This window comes from Martes martes, assembly GCF_963455335.1.
Source record: "Martes martes genome assembly, chromosome: 7".
NCBI classification, from domain to species: domain Eukaryota; kingdom Metazoa; phylum Chordata; class Mammalia; order Carnivora; family Mustelidae; genus Martes; species Martes martes.
The window spans coordinates 116,402,656-116,423,683 of NC_137894.1; the positions used below are offsets into that span (position 1 = coordinate 116,402,656).

Sequence of the window (21,028 nt, forward strand, 5' to 3'; positions counted from 1 at the left end):
GGCATCAACCCAGAAACTAGCACTTCCTTTCTACCATATCCCACTGATCAGGGTGGTCACAGTGCCCACTTAGATTCAAGGGGATGAAACAAAGACCTCCTCACTCAGAAGGAGGAATGGAATAATCTGATGGACCTTCACTACTGGTAGATATATTTTTAACTACTCATTAGATTTTCTTAATGGGTATAGTTTGTTTTAAATCTTCTACTTTTTCCACAGTCAGTTCTCTTCTCTAGGAAACTGTCCCTTTTACCTAGATTTTCATATTAACTGGCATCAGAGTTTTATAACATGCTTTTTTTTAAAAAAAAGTTTATTTTTGGTTTATTTGTGGCTGTGCCTCCCTTCTTGTTGCTAATATTTTTTTCATCAGCCCTGAGATTTCTACTAACTTTTTTTACTTGAAATGCCAGAAATTAACTTTGATTACAAAACTATAAAAATGACACATTATAGTAACGGTGAAGTAATTGGGGGAAAAAAATCGATGAAACAGAAGAGAATACATCATGGGCAATATGAGAAACTTCCAGGCTGACATTATCTTTCCAGAATGTTCTCTCTACTTCCTCTACTTAAAAAAAAATTGTGGTAAAACATGCATAACATAAAGTTACCATTTTAACCATCTTTAAGTGTACAGTTCAGTGGCATGAAGTACATTCATTTTGCTTTGCCACCATCGCCCCATCCATCTCCAAAGAACTTTTTAATCCTGCAAAACTGAAACTTTACTCACTTCACAAGGATTCAGCCTCCTCCTCTCTCTAGCACCACACTGAAAGTCTACCTTCTCTGTGACTTGATTACTCTAGGGACTTCGTGTTAGTGTATCATGTAGTATTTGTCCTTTTGTGAATGGCTTTTTTCACTTAGCCCAATGTCTTCAAGGTCCGTTTATGTTTCAGCATGTGTCAGCACTTCCTTCCTTTTTAAGACTGAGTAATATCCCATTGTGTGTAGATACCATGTATTGTTTACACACTCCCCCACTGAGGGACACTTGGGTCTCTTCCACCTTTTAGCTGTTGTCAATAATGTTGCTACGGACTTGAGTGTATAAACACCTGTCTGAGTCCTTTCTTTCACTTCTTTGGGGTATACACCCACAAGTGGGATTGCTACATCATAGGGTAATTATATTTTTTAAGTTCTGACACATTGCCATACCGTTTCTAATAATCTTTTCAGAGAGTCAACTGTATGTCTTTGTTGATCTTCTTTTTGGTACCTTTGTTTTGTGTTTCATTTTATATTTTGTACCTGCGGTTATCTTTGATACTTTCCTTGTGCTCTCTTTGGACCTACTGTGTTCTTTTTCTAACTTAAGCTGGATTTACCTTATTTATTTTTGGCTTTTCTTCTTTTTGATTATGAATTTCTAAGCTGTGTCCTACAGTTTTGAAATGTAGAATTTTGTTTTTATTTGGTCCTTAAGAGTTTCTACATTGTCATTAAGATTTCTATTAAGATCCACGTATTATTAGAAATGGACTTTAATTTTCAAAGCAAATGGGTATTTTTAAAGCTTTTTTTTTTTTTTTAGGGGCACCTGGGTGGCTCATTCAATTAAGCATCTGCCTTCAGCTCAGGTCACAATCTCAGGGTCCTGGGAAGGAGCACAACATCGGAATCCCTGTTCAGCAGGAAGCCTGCTTCTCCCTCTCCCTCTGCCTGCTGTCCCCCTCCCCGCTTATGCTGTGTGTGTGTGTCAAATAAATAAACAAAAATCTTTAAAAATGAAAAAGTTGCATTATTTTAATTATATTTCATCCATTGCATTTGTTATGAGATAACATGGTCAGTATGAAATATTTTTTAAATGTTCGTTGAGATTTAACTTATGATCTAATATATAATCAATCTTAATTCTCTAATGCCTTCTTATTAATTTCATTGTTAGTATTATTTGTTATTTATATACTTGTGTTTATAATTATATATTATAAAAATATAATAGTTTATTACATTATTAAGAACTAATTAGTATTTGTAATCTGAATTCTCTACTCGCTGGATAAAATGTTCTACATATGCTCGAGATCAAATTTGTGAATTGTGTAGTTCAAATGTACTATTGTCTGCTTGTTTCCTAATTACTGGAAGAAGACTATTAAAATCTCTTTCATAATGGAGTTGTTATTCTTGTCAATTTTTGTTTTATACGTTGTTCTGCTAATGTCTGTATTCAAGTTGGTATATTTATTCATCGGCACGCCGTTTGGCAGTTGTAGTTACTAATGTTTCTTTGAAAAGCCTGCAGAAGCTCCTCAAAAGGTCGAGACTGAGCTCTGAACATTGTAGGCATCAAACCTGAGAACAAATAATTAGAATACAAGCCTCTCTCACACTTTCCCTTAATTGGCTGGCTCTCCCAGGAAGAAATGGGAGGGGGGGAAAAAAAGTATGTTCAGAATTCTTCCCTGGTTACAAGTGGGCAGCCTGAACGGGAAGACCCAGCAGTTACACGCAGGGCTGAGTTAAAGGATTTGCCCTGTTTGAACAGCTGCATCCAGACCCTGTATTTCCTTCCAGAACCCTTCAAAAAAGACGAGCTTCCTTAAGGTTTAGCTAACCATTGAGTCACTGCCTACTTCTGGGGCTTGGGGATGGGTCTCTGACCTGGAGTTGGAATCAGGGCTCGGGAGCCCCCTCAAATGACATGTTCCAGGTGAAGATGGAGTTTGGCAGACAAGAGGGGAGGCAGGGGGCTCCTGGGTGGCTCAGTGGGTTGAAGCCTCTGCCTTCAGCTCAGGTCGTGATCCCAGGGTTCTGGGATCAAGCCCCGCATTGGGCTCTCTGCTCTGTGGGGAGCCTGCTTCCTCCTCTCTCTCTGCCTGCCTCTCTGCCTACTTGTGATCTCTGTCAAATAAATAAATTAAATATTAAAAAAAAAAAAAAAAGAGGGGAGGCAGGATGTGACCGGGTGGCTTTACTTTCCATGGTGTTAGACAGGTCTGGGCCATGGTCCAGCCATACTAGAGAGAAGGGTTCCTAGCTGGGGACAGTGAGCATTTCTCAAGGGCTCGTCAGAATTCTGATAGAACCACAGGGGTTCCAGAAGAGAAGGAGCGGCAAGAGGCAGGCCTCTGCCGGAGATGGAAGGTAATGGGATATTGCCAGAGAACAAAGAGAGGGCAGAACCACTGACCTCTCCCACCCATAGTCAACCACCTCTGCTAAGACTGGCTTTTAACAAGAATGGGACCGCCATCATTCTTCAGAGGAGACCCAGCCTGGAAGTGCCCAAAGACACTACAGATCTTCCCATGTGGGCACACCAAGGGAGAACACCAACAGACACTTTCAGGCCTGGCCCCATTGAGGGCCCAGTAGGCCTGCCCATTAGCTCTGGGGAACAGATACTAGAAGGCTAGACACGGGCGACTCTCATCAGGACTTCCAAAGGGATAAGGAGTCAATGCCTAAACAGAAGGTTTGTGTGTTTTTAACAAAGAGAGGAAGTGGCAATTCCCTAGAGCCAGCATGAGCCAGATCCAACGAAGGAAACTATAAACCTGGCCTCATTTTCTCCAGCGGTAACAGAGTTCACAACGCACGGAAGAAGAGAGCGTGTAGGCACCTTCCATGGGCTAGCCACCGTGCTAGAGGGTTTCTGTCACCTCATTCACTCTTAACAGCCACCTTGAGGACGCTAAAGCACAGACCTGTCACCTGCCAAGTTGTACCGCTTGGGAGAGCAAGATTTGAATGCAGAAATCTGTTTGAAGCCAGAATCTGGGCAAATTTCACTATATTGTGTTGATTCCTCTCACAGCAGTCTTAAAACAAGACAAAACCAAACAAAAAAACCACCACCAACAACAACAAAAAATAAGAAGTAAATATTAAGCCTGAAAATTTAAGGAGGGGTGTGTGGAAGTGGAAAAAGGATTAGACGTCCTGTGTTACCTCCACCAGGCTGACGCAGAACCAATGAACAGAAGCTAAAAGGAAGAGGGCAACTATTAAGAACGTTCTCACACTTAGAACGGCTCAAAAGGAGATGTGCCAAATGGCCTTTATTAGGGGACTGGTTAACGAAAGCATACAATATTGATATAGCCAGCTCCTAAAAATTATATCCAAGAATTTAAGTATATGGAGGAATGTCCAGTATAAAAAATGAAAGAGAAGAGAAAAAATTATGAATACATGGGCGCCTGGGTGGCTTAGTGGGTTAAAGCCTCTGCCTTCGGCTCGGGTAATGATCCCAGGGTCTTGGGATCGAGCCCCACGTCGGGCTCTCTGCTCAGCGGGGAGCCTGCTTCCCTTCCTCTCTCTCTGCCTGCCTCTCTGCCCACTTGTGATTTCTGTCAAATAAATAAATAAAATCTTAAAAAAAAATTATGAATACATGATTCCATCTATATGAAATGTCCAAAATAGGTAAATCCAAAGACACACAAAGTAGATTCATGGTTGCCACGGGTAGGGGAAAGGGAGAACCAGGAGTGACTGCAAACGGATACTTTTTGGGGTGACGAAAATGGTCTAAAATTCGATATTGATGGCCACACAATCTTGTGAATGTATTTAAAACCATTATTAAAAGGGTGAATTATGTGGAACATGAATCATATCTCAAGAAAAAAGCATAAGGAACAAAATATTGTATTATATATGTATATAATACTCAGAATATGTAATTATATCTAATAAAGAAAATTATGCTTAATTTTTTAAAACCATACATACAGATCCCAATTTTGTGACTTATATCTCCACATCCATATGGTGAGAAAAAATTCTGGAAGGAAATCCTAAGAGTTAACTATGTTTTACAGGGTAGTGGGGTCATTTGATATCACAGATTTTATACAATAAACATTTCTTTTATTTTTTTTTAAAGACTTTATTTATTTATTTGACAGACAGAGATCACAAGTAGGCAGAGAGACAGGCAGAGGGAGAGGAGGAAGCAGGCTTCCTGCTGAGCAGAGAGCCCAATGTGGGGCTCAATCCCAGGACCCTGGGATCATGACCTGAGCTGATGGCAGAGGCTTTAACCCACTGAGCCACCCAGGTGCCCCAAACATTTCTTTTAGAATCAGAATCACACTTTTATAAAAATGGGACTGGGCACCTGGTGAGGTGACAAGCTTCTTGTCTTGGTACATATTCCCAAAAATTTGGGAATCACCAGATATGGATATTTTCACTGAGAGTTTCTTTCTTTCTTTTTTTTTAATAGTCTCCATGACGGGCTTAGAGCCCAGTGTAGGGCTTGAACTCACAACCCCGAGATCAAGATCTGAGCCAAGATCAAGAGTCAGACACTTAACTAACTGAGCCACTTAGGAACCCCTGGTGTAGTCCTTTTTTTTTTTTTTTTTTTTTTTTTTTTTTTTTTTTAATTTTTTAAGATTTTATTTATTTATTTGACACAGAGAGAGAGATCACAAGTAGGCAGAGAGGCAGGCAGAGAAAGAGGGGGAAGCAGGCTCCCTGCTGAGCAGAGAGCCCGATGTGGGGCTCGATCCCAGGACCCTGGGATCATGACCCGAGCCGAAGGCAGAGGCTTAACCCACTGAGCCACCCAGGCGCCCCTGGTGTAGTCCTTTTAACTAAAGTATTATTTTACAATTATTTTTTCATTTATTTTCTATTTTCTTTTTATAACCCATTATCTCAAATCTTGCCTCTGGTACCAATCTCTCTTGCAGGTCGGGGGGATTCTTTTGCTATAAAATATAGTAATTAAAAAAGAAAGTTACAACTTGAAGGGTATACTAAGACCCAATAAGGGGAAGGAAATTTGTTTAAAAGCAAACCGTCAGGGGCGCCTGGGTGGGTTAAGTCTCTGCCTTCGGCGCGGGTCATGATCCCGGGGTCCTGGGATCGAGCCCCCCATCGGGCTCTCTGCTCAGCAGGGAGGCTGTTCCCCCTCTCTCTCTGCCTGCCTCTCTGCCCACTCGTGATCTCTCTCTGTCAAATAAATAAATAAAATCTTCAAAAAAATAAAAAATAAATAAAAACAAACTGTCCACGTTTCTATGCAGCCAGGATAGAAAGATGATGTAACAAAATTTAAGATATTGTCTAACTAGTAGAAGAACCTCCAGATTTCTCCCTTTCATCTTCGTGAAAATGAAAATAAAACTTTAAAATGAGACATTTCAAGTGTTCTCTGCGTGTGTAAATACACACTCACTCTAAAGGTTGCTGGCACGCCAGCAGAACATAATTCTTGTGAGGAAAGCGGCCACCTTTGTTTTTTTAAACCCATGTTCAGGGATCGTCCCCGGGAGCAGAGGGAAAGCCGGTGGCTCCTCAGCCCTCCCCGGCTCTCCAGTGGGGTTCTGAAGCCTGAGCTGACTCCTCCCGCTCCCTGGCAGAGGGCTAAGGGCAGTGGGAGAGGAGCTCTAAGCTATAAAAAAACGTTCGAGTTTTATTTCCTTCTAAGGCGTCCTGAGTCAGTGGGTGCTCCAGCCCCCAGTGCCCGGGGAAGCTCAGCTCAAATCGGAAATGTGTGTGTGTCTGTGTTTCCTGAGCCGAAGCTGCTGAAAACCCAGAGGACGTTGCCACTTGGACTGAATCTCTGAGCGCAGAGTGGGAGCTTCCTATTTCTGTCCTGGGAGGAGGATGGAAGTCACTTAATGATCAGTTTCTCTGACCCACGTTCCAGTATTACATCACAGTCTAACAGAGAGCTTACCCTCCGCTCCGCTCCCCACACAGAGCTGCTGACACTTTAAAAATCCCATTTGTCACCTCAAAGCATACAGCACGCCCACGCTATTTTGCCTCCCACCCTTGAGGCTGCAAAAAAAAATTTCTTTAGGTTTTTCATTTATTTGAGAGAGAGCACGCGCGCGAGAGCACAAGCAGGGGGAGGGGCAGGGGGAGAGGGAGGGGGAGAAGCAGACTCCCTGATGAGGGGGGAGCTGATGCGGGGGTGGATCCGAGGACCCCCGGGGATCACAAGCAAGCTGAGGGCAGACCCTTAGGCAACTGAGCCCCCCCAGGCCACAGTTTCAACTTTAACAAGTGATGCTAAGCTGGGTTGGTCAGAATCCCAGAAAGCCACTTAGCCCAATAATCTTATTTTACCTGGGAAACTGAGGCCCTGCAAAGCAAAGTGTCTGCCCATAGCTACAGAGGAACAAAACCAAAACTAAGACCCAGGCCAAAAAAAAAAAAGTCAGGGCAGAAGGTTCCCAAGGTCCCCAAGGCAGTATCCCCATCCTCTAATTCAGCTCCTGTATGCAGGAGGAGCCAAATGTTTCCTGCAAGTGGGGCTCAAGCCTTCTGACCAAAGCAGCGGCTCTCCCTGTCATCTTGCCCCTTCTTTTCATTCCTCTTGCTGCTTTTGTGTAGAAGGAAACAAGCAAGGTAGAAGAGAAGATCCTTCTGGAAACAGAAGTGGCCTTTCCTGCTCCAGAACTTTGTCTAGGATCAGGGTGTGGACCTGATCCTAGCAGGCCTTTCCTGCTCCAGAACTTTGTCTAGGATCAGGGTGTGGACCAGGACTGATCAAGGGAAAGGTTTCAACCCCGGGACTGGAAAGTTGCCTCCCGCCCCCTTTCCTTAGCCGCTCTGCTCTTGACACATGGAGGGGTACATGCTTATGTAATTTAAAATTCCCATCCAATTTTTTAAAGTATATTTCTCCATGCCATCCTGAAAACCCTTGGGATTAACACTGAGGTGCATCTTTTTATGGTGTTGTGTTTTCCCACGTAGATTAGACCTGGAGACGGTAATAGGCCACGAGATCGTGTTCCAGTGTCGGCTATGAACACCTGAACCTGAACTGAAAACTAGAGCAAAGCTGTCACGGGGTGTGTCCGTGGGGTTTCTGGCCTCTCGAGCTCACCTGCTGTCCTAGAGCCTGGGTGGAATTACATCCAGGGGCAGGTGTACCTTGTTCATCAGGCAGGAGGGACCGGGGGGTACACAGAGCTAAAAACCTACACATTCGCAGTTAGAGATGAAAGGCTGCAGAAATGTTTATTGAATACAGTGCCAGGTTTATAAATAAAACTTATTTACAATTTCCATAGAGTTGGTCCCCCATCAGAGAGGTGGTTAAATCTCCAAACAGTTTATCTCAAGATTTACAGAAAACGTTCAAGTACATCTCCTTGTCCAATTGCCACGGTGAAGGGTAACTTCTGTTACCAGAACTACCGCCATCTTTGCTATGGACGTAGTTTAAGGAACCTCGCAAGAGCTGGAGAAAGACCACACGCTCCACCCGCGCCGCTACCTTCTTACTCCAAGGGATCCGGACAGCGAAGGATTTCTGTCTCCTACAAGACAACCTCGAGGGATTGGAAAGAAAGAAAAATACTAACTTCCACCTGAAGGGGATAGGTTAAGACACGTTCGTGGAAACTCGTCACTGCCGAAAGGGGGAATGTAGTTTGGATATATAATTAATTCCAATGTTTAAAATTAATTAAGTGAACCGAAGAGCAGACTTTTGACCAAATTTACATTCTTTGTTGAGGAATAAGTTCCCAGTATACTGCGGGGCTGGTAATAAGCGGCTACGCTGACGGGCCACAGCGGCACTCAGGAGGCCTACTGGATGGCCACTCGTCACAACACAGGTTACAGGTAGGAGTCAGACATGCATTTATAAAGAGAATATAAAAATATGTACAGTAGCTAATTTTCAATGTGTTTTAAGTTGCCGAAAGACACCAATTGAAATGTGCAAAAATTCATTTGTCTAAAAATCAGAAAAAGCCTTCCCTGGCAAGAGTGCGTCAAGAGCCCATCTGAAATATCGAGATGCATTTGCCTCGCTCAACACCTACCCCCAACAGATGGAGAACAAAACTATGAAAGTGTTTGCCAAGGACTCAGCAGTTTCTAACGGCATGTCTCAGGCTCAAGCGGGATGCCAGTTAAACTAGTCACTTTATATATATAAATATATGTATATATTTATAGAGCAGTTAGAAGTAAGGGGCAAGAGTTTACAGGGAGGTGCTAACCAACTTTAAGGGTATGGACCCAACACCCGGCTATTTCCTCTCACAAACGCATGCTGCAGCCTCCAAACACCCCATCTGGGCTGGTCTTCCCCGCAAAAGCCAGAGGGAAAACGGCTCCGGGGGACTGGGCTGCCCCCTGCACCAAGTTGGGACTCAGCACTCCCCAGGGGGAAAGGCTTCGCTTCCCTTACAGGATGCTGGCCATGTTAAGAATCTGGTTTTTTCAAAAGCAGTCTTTAAGGAAGGACTGTGGGACCACAAAAATGGAGCCCACCCGGCTTCTAGAAAGACTTGACAGAAGAGTTAAGACAGAAGGCAAAGTTTTAAAAAGTTAAATTACCCCCTAACTCTCTTCAAAATTACCAAGAAGCCATCGGACACAGGCCTGAGATGGGACATGTGGCCTCCCAAAAAGAAACATCCAGGAACCCCCGGTTCTCCCGCTCTCACCTGAAGAACCTCCAAGGTGTTCTTTCCAGATTTGGGGAATTGTCAAAGTCCCCTCCAGCTCCGTGTCTCCTCTACAACCACCCAGTCTAAGGACCAACGGCAGAAGTAGATGGGCGGGCTCCTCTCCACTGCTCTGACCTGTCCCTCTGGCAGGAAATCTAACAAGCTGCAAAACGCCAGAAAGACAGGGAGTAGGAGAGGGAGAAGCCAAGGGTCTCTAAAAATCAGCCCCAAACGCACCCATCTGGCTGCCAAGAGCTTCTCGCTGCCTCGGAAGCAGCCTGCCGTGGTTCCCTGGCAAAGTAAAACCTCCCACAGACACTCAAAAACCCAGCTCTCCTTCCTGGGGAGACACCAAATGCACATCCAGCCTACATTTCAGAAAAGAGTTCTGCATTAGATGCAATATTCCTTTAAAGGGGTTTTAAAGCACACCAATCCCACTGCAAAGACCAGTACCAGCATCTCAGTTTTGGTTACAGGTTTATAATTAGACACAAAATCCCCTCCAGGCTCGAGTTTTACTTTCAAGCTGGAGGCTAGCATTAGTTCTGCTTGTGGGGTGGAGGAGGGAGGCAGGGAGGAAGCTAAGTCAAGTCAACTTTGGAAGAGAAAAAAAAAAAGGAAAAGGAGGCTGAGGGAAGTCATCATCATAAATTAAAAATCATGACTGGAAGGTGACCGGTAGTGTCTTTTAGGCAGAAAGACTGGCTTAGAAGGGACTACTGCTTCTACCACACAGCAAGGATTAAATTACAGACAGACACACTAAATCATGTCTCTTTGCACAGATGGTCTCAAGTAGTTACATAAAACAGGTAATCAGCAGCACGATTTGAGAAGAACCCCTAAGTACATGCTTGAGAAAAAGTGGTTTTTTTTTTCCTTCATTAAAGAGCGCCACTGCCTGAATTATCATTAAGTTAAACAGGGTTCACTCCCCCCCCCGCCCCCCAGTGAAAATACAAGTAGACCTACATGTCCGTAGATAGGATGAAGCAATTGCTATCTGCCTGGTTTTAGGCAAGGTCTCAGGCTCAGAGGTTGGTGCTGGGATGTCGGGAGGGAGGGCGGGAGGGCAAGAAGCCCAATGCTGGGCTGCGGGCTTTAAAGGTACTGACCTCTCCTCCGACTGCCTTGTCCCCGTTGAGATCTCAGCTTTACAAAGCATTTAACACCACTTTAAGTTAATGGTCTTTTTTTATTGGAAAAAAAAAAAAAGACTAGCATTTACAACTTGGAATGGACGTAAATTGTAATTCCTTGATCAGCAATGTTGATGCCTGTGCTGAAGTCCACAGCCCCAGCCTACTCTGCTGGCTCCAAGTCATGGTTCAGGAGGTTTTAAAAACAGAGAGTCCAAAGATGCTCCCTTGGTAAAGGTTTTTTGTTTTGTTTTGTTTTTTTTAATTTGTGTGAATGGTGACAGCCTGACACCCATGTCACTCCAGGACAACGTGGACAACGCTAAACCAACATGTGTGGCATGCTACCCAGATGAGTGTCATGGTCACCCAGAAGTACGAGAGGGCCATCCTGCTAAGTGGGGCTACGTCTAGACAGCTTATCCTTCACCCATTTCTCTGCACAGCATCCTGAGGTAAACCAATTTAAAATGTTTGTTTTCAGTAAACCAGCTATGACAATTTATACTAACAAATTGAACTAGAACCCATTTGAAGAAGTTTAAAATTTTTTTCATTTTTCGTTTTTAATACAAATGCCTGACTGTGCTCAATTGTCAAGCTGCATGCATGAAAAACTGGCCAGCCCAGTGTATTAATCATGAGCAAATGGAACTGCGAGGAGTCCACTAGGTGCTTCCTTATCATTAAGGTAGGACAAGTATTTATGTCGTAAAACTGATGTGTAGCTTGATCTTTAGGGGACAGGACCACCAACCAATACATGCAGATTTTGTGTGTGTGGACAGAAGGTACTTTTGACATTCAGTTTTGCTATATAGAAACAGAATGAGTAAATGAACTTTTTTTTTTTTTTGCAAGAGGTAAGTAAAAGATTCAATTTGATTCTTCTAGAAGGGGGGGAAAGGAGTTGAAAGTAGGCCTTCATTTTGCAGTCATCATCTGTACGAATTCTGAAAAGACAAACAATCATAACTTGTGGTTATCTTCAAAAGCAGTCTGAATGAACACAACATCTCTACTCCGCATAAAGAAAATAAATAAAGATCAGGGTCTCGTGAAGCAGTTAACTTGTTTCTAGATACCATAGGGAGGACTACTCAAAACTAAGCTGAAGAGATTAATGCAGCGTTTTTACCTTCATAGTTGACTTGCCCATCTCCATCAATATCTGCTTCTCTGATCATTTCATCTACTTCTTCATCTGTTAGTTTCTCCCCTAAATTGGTCATGACATGACGAAGCTCTGCCGCACTGATGTAACCGTTGCCATCCTGTGAAGGTTAAGCAGGTGCTGAGGGCAGTGGAGAGGGCTTCCCAATGGGCACAGGCCACCCAGCTCCGGTTCCCCCACCAAGCTACCAAGCGCGTGCCCTCGGCCAGCACCGAAATGCAGGGGCTTGGAAAACGCTAAGGAATCGAAAGCAGCAATCAAGAAGCTTGGTTCAAAATTCCCCACTGCTTATCATCATGCTCACCATCGCCTAATTTAAGGCTGCTGCAGCTAAGTCGGCTTATTTCAAAGCAAGATCACCACAGAGGCCCAGGCAATTCAGTGTAAGTGTTCTAAGTATTTCAGAAACAGTGGCAAAGCAGCGGGTCTCTAAGGATGGGCTGCAACTCGGACGCAGGATTACCTTGTCAAAGACTCGGAATGCCTCACGAATTTCTTCTTCGCTGTCTGTATCTTTCATTTTTCTAGCCATCATAGTCAAGAATTCCGGGAAGTCAATGGTGCCATTACCTCAAATGAGAAAACAAAAGCTCGCATAAAATAAATGTGCCGGCAGTGCTCCCCAGCACAGAACATCTTCAAAGCACGGCAAAGAAGGGTTAAGACTCACTTGGACAAACTGGTTGAGTTATTTATTTTACGAGGTTAAACCATGTGTAAGTCTCAACTGTTCAAATACTTCGCAGGGATTTCACATGACTCATGTAATTCAAACTAGTCATCAGCACCCAGGAGAGCATTTCAGGATGCAAAGGAAACTGCACATGGAGGTTCCTGACCACTAAAGGCGGTTGTGCAGTTCAAGAGAAGGCCTACAGCACCCTTCCACTCCTGCAGGTAGCCCTCGAGACAACACCCCCCCAACCCGGACCCCGGGCTGAGGGTGAGCCCCTGACCCCACCTCTGCCTAGGTTCATGACCCCGGTCAAGGCCCAGAACTGGCCTGCCAGTACAACAGAATGTTTTACGGAAGAAAAGGATTACGGAAGAGGGCGAAAACAGACTTTCTTATACCACGGAACATAAAGTATCACAGTCTTCTCCAGAAGGCGTTTCCTGCCCACATTCTGATGATAAGTCACCTAAGCATTTATTTCTCTAGCTCAGGATCTTTGCTTTCCCAGTAAGGGCAAGGCTCGGAAGTGTTTTCATAGCTCAGACCACTACCACTTAGGTAACTGGGTCGGAACAGCCTGTTCTACGGCCAGTATTCTAAATAACTTCCCCTCTAAAGCTAAGAGTTGGCGAGCACCCCCAAAGACAAAGACAATTAACAGTATAACTTAAATTAAATGGAAACAAAATTAAATGGGAAAAAGCCCTAGGTTAAAATACTCATTTTCACCAGTACCTTTAAATCAAAGTGATTCAGAAATCCCTTTGGCCTCCAAAATTTTAAAGCATTATGATATTCACACAAGACAAAGTAAATTATTTGAAGTGCTACCTCATAACCACGCAGAGAAGACATCCTTGGGCATTACGTTTATTCATTACTAGATTCTGTAGCCTGAGACAGTTTCTCCTTCCTTGCTCCATACAATCTAAGGGCCTAATACACTTTGCCAGTCCCTAAGCACCATTTCCCAGAGTTCCCATAAAACAGGGGGTGGCCACCCCATGTTCCCAGATGGCCAATCATCTTAGCAGTCAACCAAGAGGGAATTCTGAACTACCCCTTTTCCAGAACATTGATAGGGACAAAAACTCTGTTCAAAAAAGTAGCTTGGGGGCGCCTGGGTGGCTCAGTGGGTTAAAGCCTCTGCCTTCGGCTCAGGTCACGATCTCAGGGTCCTGGGATCGAGCCCCACATTGGGCTCTCTGCTCAGCGGGGAGCCTGCTTCCCTCCTCTCTGCCTGCCTCTCTGCCTACTTGTGATCTCTCTCTGTTGAACAAATAAATAAAATCTTTAAAAAAAAAAAAAAGTAGCTTGAATGGGCTGAAACCACTTGTTAAAGAGCTCACCCGGCTTCTCAATGTGCATGACCAGACAAATTTAATTCTACTTTATCACTTTATGATACCACATTTGTTTAAATGGTTACTCTCAAGTCAATCATCTAGAAAATAGTCTAGATCCCAACTGCTTATTCTTAGCTCATTTTTAAAAATTTCCCATGTTCTACAATGTTATATATTATCTGCATATACATGGTTTCCAAAAGGACAGCTTTTTGAGAAGGAAATGCTCAAAAACTGCTTCCTGAGAGAAGTGAGCAGTGGAAGGTCTACTGTCCACTGTTCTAGAGTCCAGAAGAATCGGTGACCAACTGGTGACCCCGTTACAAGGGGTCAGTAAAGTGCTCTGGACTTTACTCATCTTCTGTTAGGTTCTATAATCTACTCCCTACAGTCTTCGAGCTCTCCATGTCCAAGCTTTACATGACCCTCAAAATTCTCTGTAATAAACACATCTACAGCTCATGCTGTACTCAACTCGACACTAAAGTCTAAGAGTCTCTCCTTCCACTTCACTTCCCACTCCTCTTGGAGACAGTCAGCTTTTAGAAAAGGTCTATGGCTTTTTATTTTTACTTCCCCAAAGGACTCAGTGGAGACTCATGGGCCAGTTGATAAAAAATACTGAGCTGTAGGTCACGACAAGTAGAAAAGAACAATACGCCGATATGATCCAGGAAACGTTCTAGACAGTGAGCACAGCCAAAGGCAGGCCCATAATCTTCTATTTTCATTGTCAGCGGCCGTCAAGCAACCACCGAAAGGATCGCTGCACATTTGCTTTGCTCTGGGGACCTGAAAGACAATCTTGTGACATGTCTGAACTTGAATTACACAACACTGGCACTCATTCATAGGTCTGAGCCCTCACCGTCAGCATCCACCTCGTTGATCATATCCTGCAATTCGGCTTCTGTTGGGTTCTGACCCAGTGACCTCATGACAGTTCCAAGTTCCTTTGTTGTGATGGTGCCGTCGCCATCTTTGTCAAATAGGGAGAAAGCTTCCTTGAACTCTGAAAACAGAAGTTTACCCTTTAGAATGAATGTCTTTACCCAACCCAGCCACAGCACACACTTCCCTGGGGCTTGCCAAAGCAAACCGTCCAAGTCTGCAACTTATCAGAAACTGCCTCGTCTTTATCTCCTGAAACAAAGACCACAACAGTCCTATTGGACCGGCCTTCATTCCGCAGTCCATAAAGCAGACACTGCTCCTGGTAACTGGTTCCATAAAACCACACAGTACTCTCACATTTTTAAAGAAAACTAAACTTAAAACACACTTAAATTAGTCCTCAGTCCAATCTGACAAGTGAAGATTGGTCCCCGTGTTCCCCTAAGGCCCCTTCCAGTTCAACTGCTCCAGCCATAGGAATGCCTTTCACAGCAACATGAAGGGGTTATTAGAAATGCACCCTCCCAGGGAACCAGAGTGTTCTCTCTATATGGCACTTATTTCAAAGGCATCCCTGGTTTCCTAAAGAGAAATCATCTCAAAAGAGTCCTCCAAGGAATACTCAAAGCTAGAATCTAAACTGACTCCCTTTCCAATTATTACAGTACAACTAACCCTCATTTCCACCCATTCCCGTGTATTTTCAAAGAGCAAGCACGAGCCTTCATGAATTATAAAAAGACCTGTGGCATAAGAATACTGAACTCCGCTGTGAGCAGCAGGCTCCCGGCACTCCTACCACATGCAAAGCCGTGACCGGCATGAGCCAGTCAAACACGCCAGAGTGGAACAAGGATTCCCAGCTCCACTTCCACACGGCCTCTGAAACGCTGGCAAGGAATGAACACCTGACCTAAATATTTCTGCTTCTTGCTTCCATTTAAATAAATTCTTAAGAAACTGCTCAAATTATAGTGGGGTGGGGGTGGGAGGGAAGGGTCAGAAAAGTTATCCGAAAGGAGTCGTGCCTCGTTCTAGCCTAAGGGGACTCCCCGAAGTCATCGACTTACCAGCGATCTGTTCTTCGGTCAGCTGATCAGCCTATGTAAAGAAAGAAGAGGTGTACCTCAGTGCACAAGCGTTGATGGAGAGCAGCAGAGTTTTCTCAATTATACTTTTGATATTGACCTTTCAAAAATTACTCTTAAAAAAAAAAAAAAGCCAACCACGTGAAACTGCTAGCCACTAAATGAAAACAGTAAGAATAAAGGGAACACTTTATGCTATTTCAAAAAACAAAGGATGACAAAGAAGTGACATTTCACTTCACGTTTTCTTTGCTGAGCGATGGCTAATGCATTCTGAGGTCTAACAAGGAAGGGTCAGTTCATAATTTGAAAAATGGCACCTCTAGTGGCAAAAGGCCCCACCACATCGGAGGCAGCAGCCAGCTCAAGAGAAAGAAGAGCGCCACCTACTGCGCCAGGGACACCGCAGTCCCCCCTTCCATCAGAGGATGCCAGCCTGACGGCTGCTGTCACCACCGCCAGGATCGCAGCCAGGGGCAGGCTTTTAGCGCACCTTGCGCATTGCTGCGGGCGCTCCAAAATCTCCAAATAGGCGTTACATAATGGCCTTGGGTTGGATTAACAGGCTTCCTTATCTATTTTATGAAATACAATTAAGTGGAAAATATAAATATACCACAATGGGTCACCCGCACCAACTTCATTTCCATGCAAAAATGCTTTTCCATTTAAATTAGGCAGTTATTTATGAAAAGCCCCCCATTTGTAAGGGCTGTTGCCCTCAGTCAAATTATCTTTGATAAAGAAGCCAGGAAAAAATGCAACCATCCTACTACTGAGCTGTTACAAAACCGCAAGCGTGAAGTACCCGCAAAGGTACGAAATAATTATGAGACACTACCATGTCTTTTTTGGAAAAAGAGCAACTACTAACTTTGCTAGAGATTATTCACCAATTTTCAGCATGACAGAAGAGCTGCTCGGAATAAACCCACTTTACTCAGGTGGTGATGGCCACGCAGGTTATCTGCACTTGTTTTGTCTGGTCCCTGCAACACCGAACCTGTGACCTGTACCTGGGGGGAGGGGGGGGGTGGGTAGGGGGGAGCTTCCAGAATGCAAGGAGAGCTAATAAGTATTTTTATTTTAATGAAGGACACCTAAGGAAGCCTGTTACAAAATAAGTCCTAATAGAAAGCTAACCACGTTATGTTTACACTGATCTTAAATGAAAACTTTCCCAATAGGTGCGGTGTTCCAATATACTGATTTGGGGGAAAACTTATTTTTTCAAATTAGAATTAGGTCTTCCTTCCTTTCTATCCCAGTCACCAGAAGGCAGTTTTCTTTATATCGCATGAAGGAGACACGATGATTTACGTAATGCCAGGACAACATCTGTCTTTGTACCACAGGAAGCCCTGCCACACCTCGAACGAGAAGCTGTCACCTAACCGGGGAGAAGAACGGTCCCACCTCACCGCAAAACTCTCCTGGTAAGAGAGCTTTCCGAGAGCATCAGCCTTCCTCGACAAAAAAATACCCACCCCCAAATCGTTCTGGTCTAAAGGGCAAAGGTGCTCTGAACCTGTCGGGAGCCATCTCCCCATCCCGCCAAGCCAGAAAGCGCTGTGGGTGATGTCAGCCCAGCCCGCCCAGGGAGGAAGGGGGCTGAAGAAAACACACCCAGCCAGGCGCACAGGCGCATCTGGCAATCTAGAGGCTGCAGAGAAAGCGGAAACGTGGAGGGCATCTCCCCGCAGACTGCAAAGTGGCGAGGGGCCAGGCAGGGGTGCGTGCCCCGAGAGCAGGCGGGATGCGGAGGAACGAGGGAGCCCAAGGGTGGGGGCACCGCCCTTCCCTGGCCAGGATCACCCCCCCACTCCCACCCCCGCTCCGGGACCACGCGGCGAGAGGGGCCAAGCCCGCCCCGCGCCTCCCACCCGCTTCTGCTCCCCCAGGCGGCGAGCCGCACCGCCGCCTCCTCCTGGAGCAGAAACTTTGCGTCTCTAATGGAAACCGAGCCGCGCGCCAGCTCCCTCCTCCCCCGCCCCCCCCCGTCCCAATTAGCTCGAGCCGAGTGCCTCCCTCGGGAAGGGACCTCCGGGGTACAGAGGATCAAGCACGCCTTCACTGCCGCACTGGGTGGGGGGCTGCAGGGGTACGAAACATGGGAACACGAGCCCCGGCCACACGGCCGGGCCCCGCCCGGGCGCAGGGCGGCCGGCCCGCCGCTTCCGCCCTCTCCGCCCCCCACCCCTCGCCTTCCTGCCCCCACCCCACCCTTCCCCGGCTCCTTCCTTCCCAACCCACGCCCGCGCCGCGCCCCCCGGGAGGGAGGAGGGATAGCTGCTGAGCCAGGGCGCCCAGCGGGGTCGTCGGGTGGGGGAGGTGGTGGACGCGGACTGCGCCCCCCACGCCCGGGCCGAAGCAATGTGCGCCACCGGCTAGGTCGGGCCCATTCATTCTCCGCAGCCCGCCCGACCCCCCGCCTCTGTGCCTAGGGTGGAGGGCGGCGGGGAGGGGGGGCCAGGGGAGGGCTCGAGTGCTCGGCCCCGCCCGGCTCCCCCGCCCCCCCGGGGCCCCGGCCCAGGCGCAGCGCTGCGGGAAGCCCGGGTGCGGCGCGCTGGATGCAGTGATGCGGGGCTGGGGGAGGGGGTGGATGCCGAAGGCCCCGGTGCAGCTGCGGCCGGAGCCCCTGCCCGCCGACAGCCCACGGCCAAGTCCAGCTCCAAGAGGGACCAAAATTTAAATAAGAAACCCTGGCCGAGAAAAGCGAAATGCAAATCCAAAATGCGTCCTCCTTAACTGCAGCTGCTGCGTAACACCCGGAAAAGAGGGAGAAAAAAACCCACACCGAAAAAAGGGGGGTCGCTGAACTCAAAATTTGGGAAGAAATGGGCAGACAGCTGCTACGCCGCCGTTTACCACTCCCGACCTACCATGGTGCGAGCGAAGGGAAGAAGAGCAGAGGGAGCGAGGGTGGCTGCACCAGCGCAGGGGCTGTGACGGCGGGGGGTGCCTCCGCTGCTGTTGCTGCTGCTGCTAAGGCGCGATGTGCGCTCAGCGCTGTGCCGCTGCCGCCGCCCGACTGCGAGTAACGGCGCCGCGCCCGCGAGGCTCCCAGCACCACTGCCGAAGTGCGGGGCTGCGCCCCGTGGTATATATACGGCGCTCCGTATCCCTCCGCCACGGCGCTGCCGGCTCGCTAGGAGCGGCCCTGGGAGGGCCGGGCCTCGCCCGGTTGGCCCCGCCCCCGTCGCGCCCCGCCTCCCGCCTCCCGCCTCCCTCCTCCCGGGCGCGCCAGCGGCGGGCCCAGCCTGGGGCCCCGGGACGCGACGGGTTCGGTGAGAGGCGAGAGGTCGTGGGGCTGGGGCCGACGCAGGAGCAGGTGGGGCGAGGAATCCCCGGAAACTCCCGTCTGGGGCTGGACTAGGGCAGAGTGTCTCCAAAGCCCCGACCTGGGGCGGCCCTGGACGTGAGAAGCTATCTGCCTCTCACCCCAGCGCCACCTCCACCTGTGGGACACCCCCCTCCCCGGACTTCACATCCTTTACACCTTCTCCTGGGGCAGTCGGGTTCCCCGGGCCCCGCGCCCCGGGGTTTCCAGCTGGCCGCCTTCCTTTCGGGATGTTTCAGGAGGTCCAGGGGCAGGGGACGTCCGCGGGGAGCTGGGGACAGAGGAATTGACTGCACACCTTCCCCTGCCTTGGAGAGGGTCTGGAAGGGGCATAGCAGTTTTCCTCTCGGAAGAAATTGGTCAGATGTCTTTTTTCTTTTAAAAATTGGAAGCAATTTCTGAAACATTATATACGCTAAATTGCTAAATCTGTGTCATGCTCATATGCTTAGCCAGTCTTTTAATTTTTTCACGTTTCCACTGAATATTTTGTATGCCTGAATAATATTTCTCCCTTAACTGTTTTGTTTCCTACGGAAAATACCATTCATCCTGGCTCTGGTCTTAACTGAAATTAATGTACCCGTGTGAATCTTCCATAGACCTTAAAACCCATGCTTTGATTTCTGTTTTTTCTTAATTTTCCCGGTCCTGAGAGGGATCAGATCTTCATTCATAAACACAAAGAAGGAAAAAAATAGGCACTTAGAATCCCCTAGATTAGAGCTGGAACAAACAGCAAGTTGTCTCTACAATGGAACTAGATTTTATTTTAATATACAATCTTGTTTCTGTTCCTCTCTTTAAAATATTTTATCTTTAATAAATGTTTTCAGTTTTTCTGTAAACTAGAAAAAGGGCAATTTCAGTTGTTAATTTGAAATCAGAACTTGTAAAAATCTTGACAAAATGCTGCAGTTAGTTTTCTTGCCAAGGCAGCACAGAGAATTTGATCTTTTGTTTACAGGGCCTGGGCAACAGTTGCAATTTATCATTTGTTTACTCTTTCAGAGAATGTGCAAAGTGTATAATTGACAAACTCTGCTAGAAAAGGCTCCCCTTGGTGACGTTTGCTTCCGGCTTTGACAAAATTTGCAGAAAGAGGTTTTTTAAAAAGGAAAAATGTTCAGGCATATTGCAGATGCCACAAGACTTCTGGGATAACCTCTGTCAAACTGTTCTTACTGCTGTTCTTTCTGAAATGCGGCAGAAAGGGTGAACCTGCTGTTCAGTTTAAAGAGAGGCTGCAGCAGCAAGCCAGGGAATGGTGTTGCCTTCTCTCTGCAAATTAAAAAGACATTATTTACTTCACAAATCAGCCAATCATCATCATCGTCGTCCTCCTTCTCTTCCTCTTCTTCTTCATCTTGTGCTTGCTCATGGCAGGAAAACTGAGTGGGAGAGTTGGAAATTGGAAAATAGAGGGAAAGGGACTAATATGAAATCATTTTAAAGAATATTCAATAATCTGGTGAGTTACAAGTCTAAATAGCCAGAGACATCTTAAAACTGCTTCATTTCTAAAGGAATTTGTATTCTTTTCATATAGTACTTAGTGAAATACATTTTAAAATACTGTACACATTGTATACGTAAGGGGAAATAATGGCCTGGAAATGAAATGTGTTTAGTTATTAAGGATTCATTAGCTTCTGTCTTCCATTCCTTATAATTATTTTGGTTAAATTGCTATAATCCATGATTTTGAAAATGATATTTCTCCCTGTCATTTAACCAACTTCACCCAGATAAAAAGCTTTGAAACTTTTCATGACGTTACTTGCTAAAAACTGTATATTTTAGGGCGCCTGGGTGGCTCAGTGGGTTAAGCCTCTGCCTTCGGCTCAGGTCATGATCTCAGGGTCCTGGGATTGAGCCCCACATCAGGCTCTCTGCACAGCGGGGAGTCTGCTTCCCCCCTCTCTCTGCCTGCCTCTCTGCCTACTTGTGATCTCTCTCTCTGT

At 46.2% G+C, this 21,028-nt stretch overlaps 1 protein-coding gene across 1 annotated transcript; it reads right to left on the bottom strand.

The window, feature by feature from the left end:
* Positions 1 to 10,582: 10,582 nt before the first annotated feature.
* On the bottom strand, positions 10,583 to 18,788 carry CALM1 (calmodulin 1). Its single transcript, XM_080807635.1, has 6 exons — positions 18,607 to 18,788; positions 15,707 to 15,737; positions 14,611 to 14,754; positions 12,184 to 12,290; positions 11,685 to 11,820; positions 10,583 to 11,499 (listed from the first exon to the last, which is right to left on the bottom strand). The coding sequence occupies exons 1-6, from the start codon at positions 18,607 to 18,609 to the stop codon at positions 11,471 to 11,473; spliced, it is 450 nt and encodes a 149-aa protein (XP_080663761.1). The 5' UTR covers positions 18,610 to 18,788; the 3' UTR covers positions 10,583 to 11,470.
* Positions 18,789 to 21,028: the final 2,240 nt, after the last annotated feature.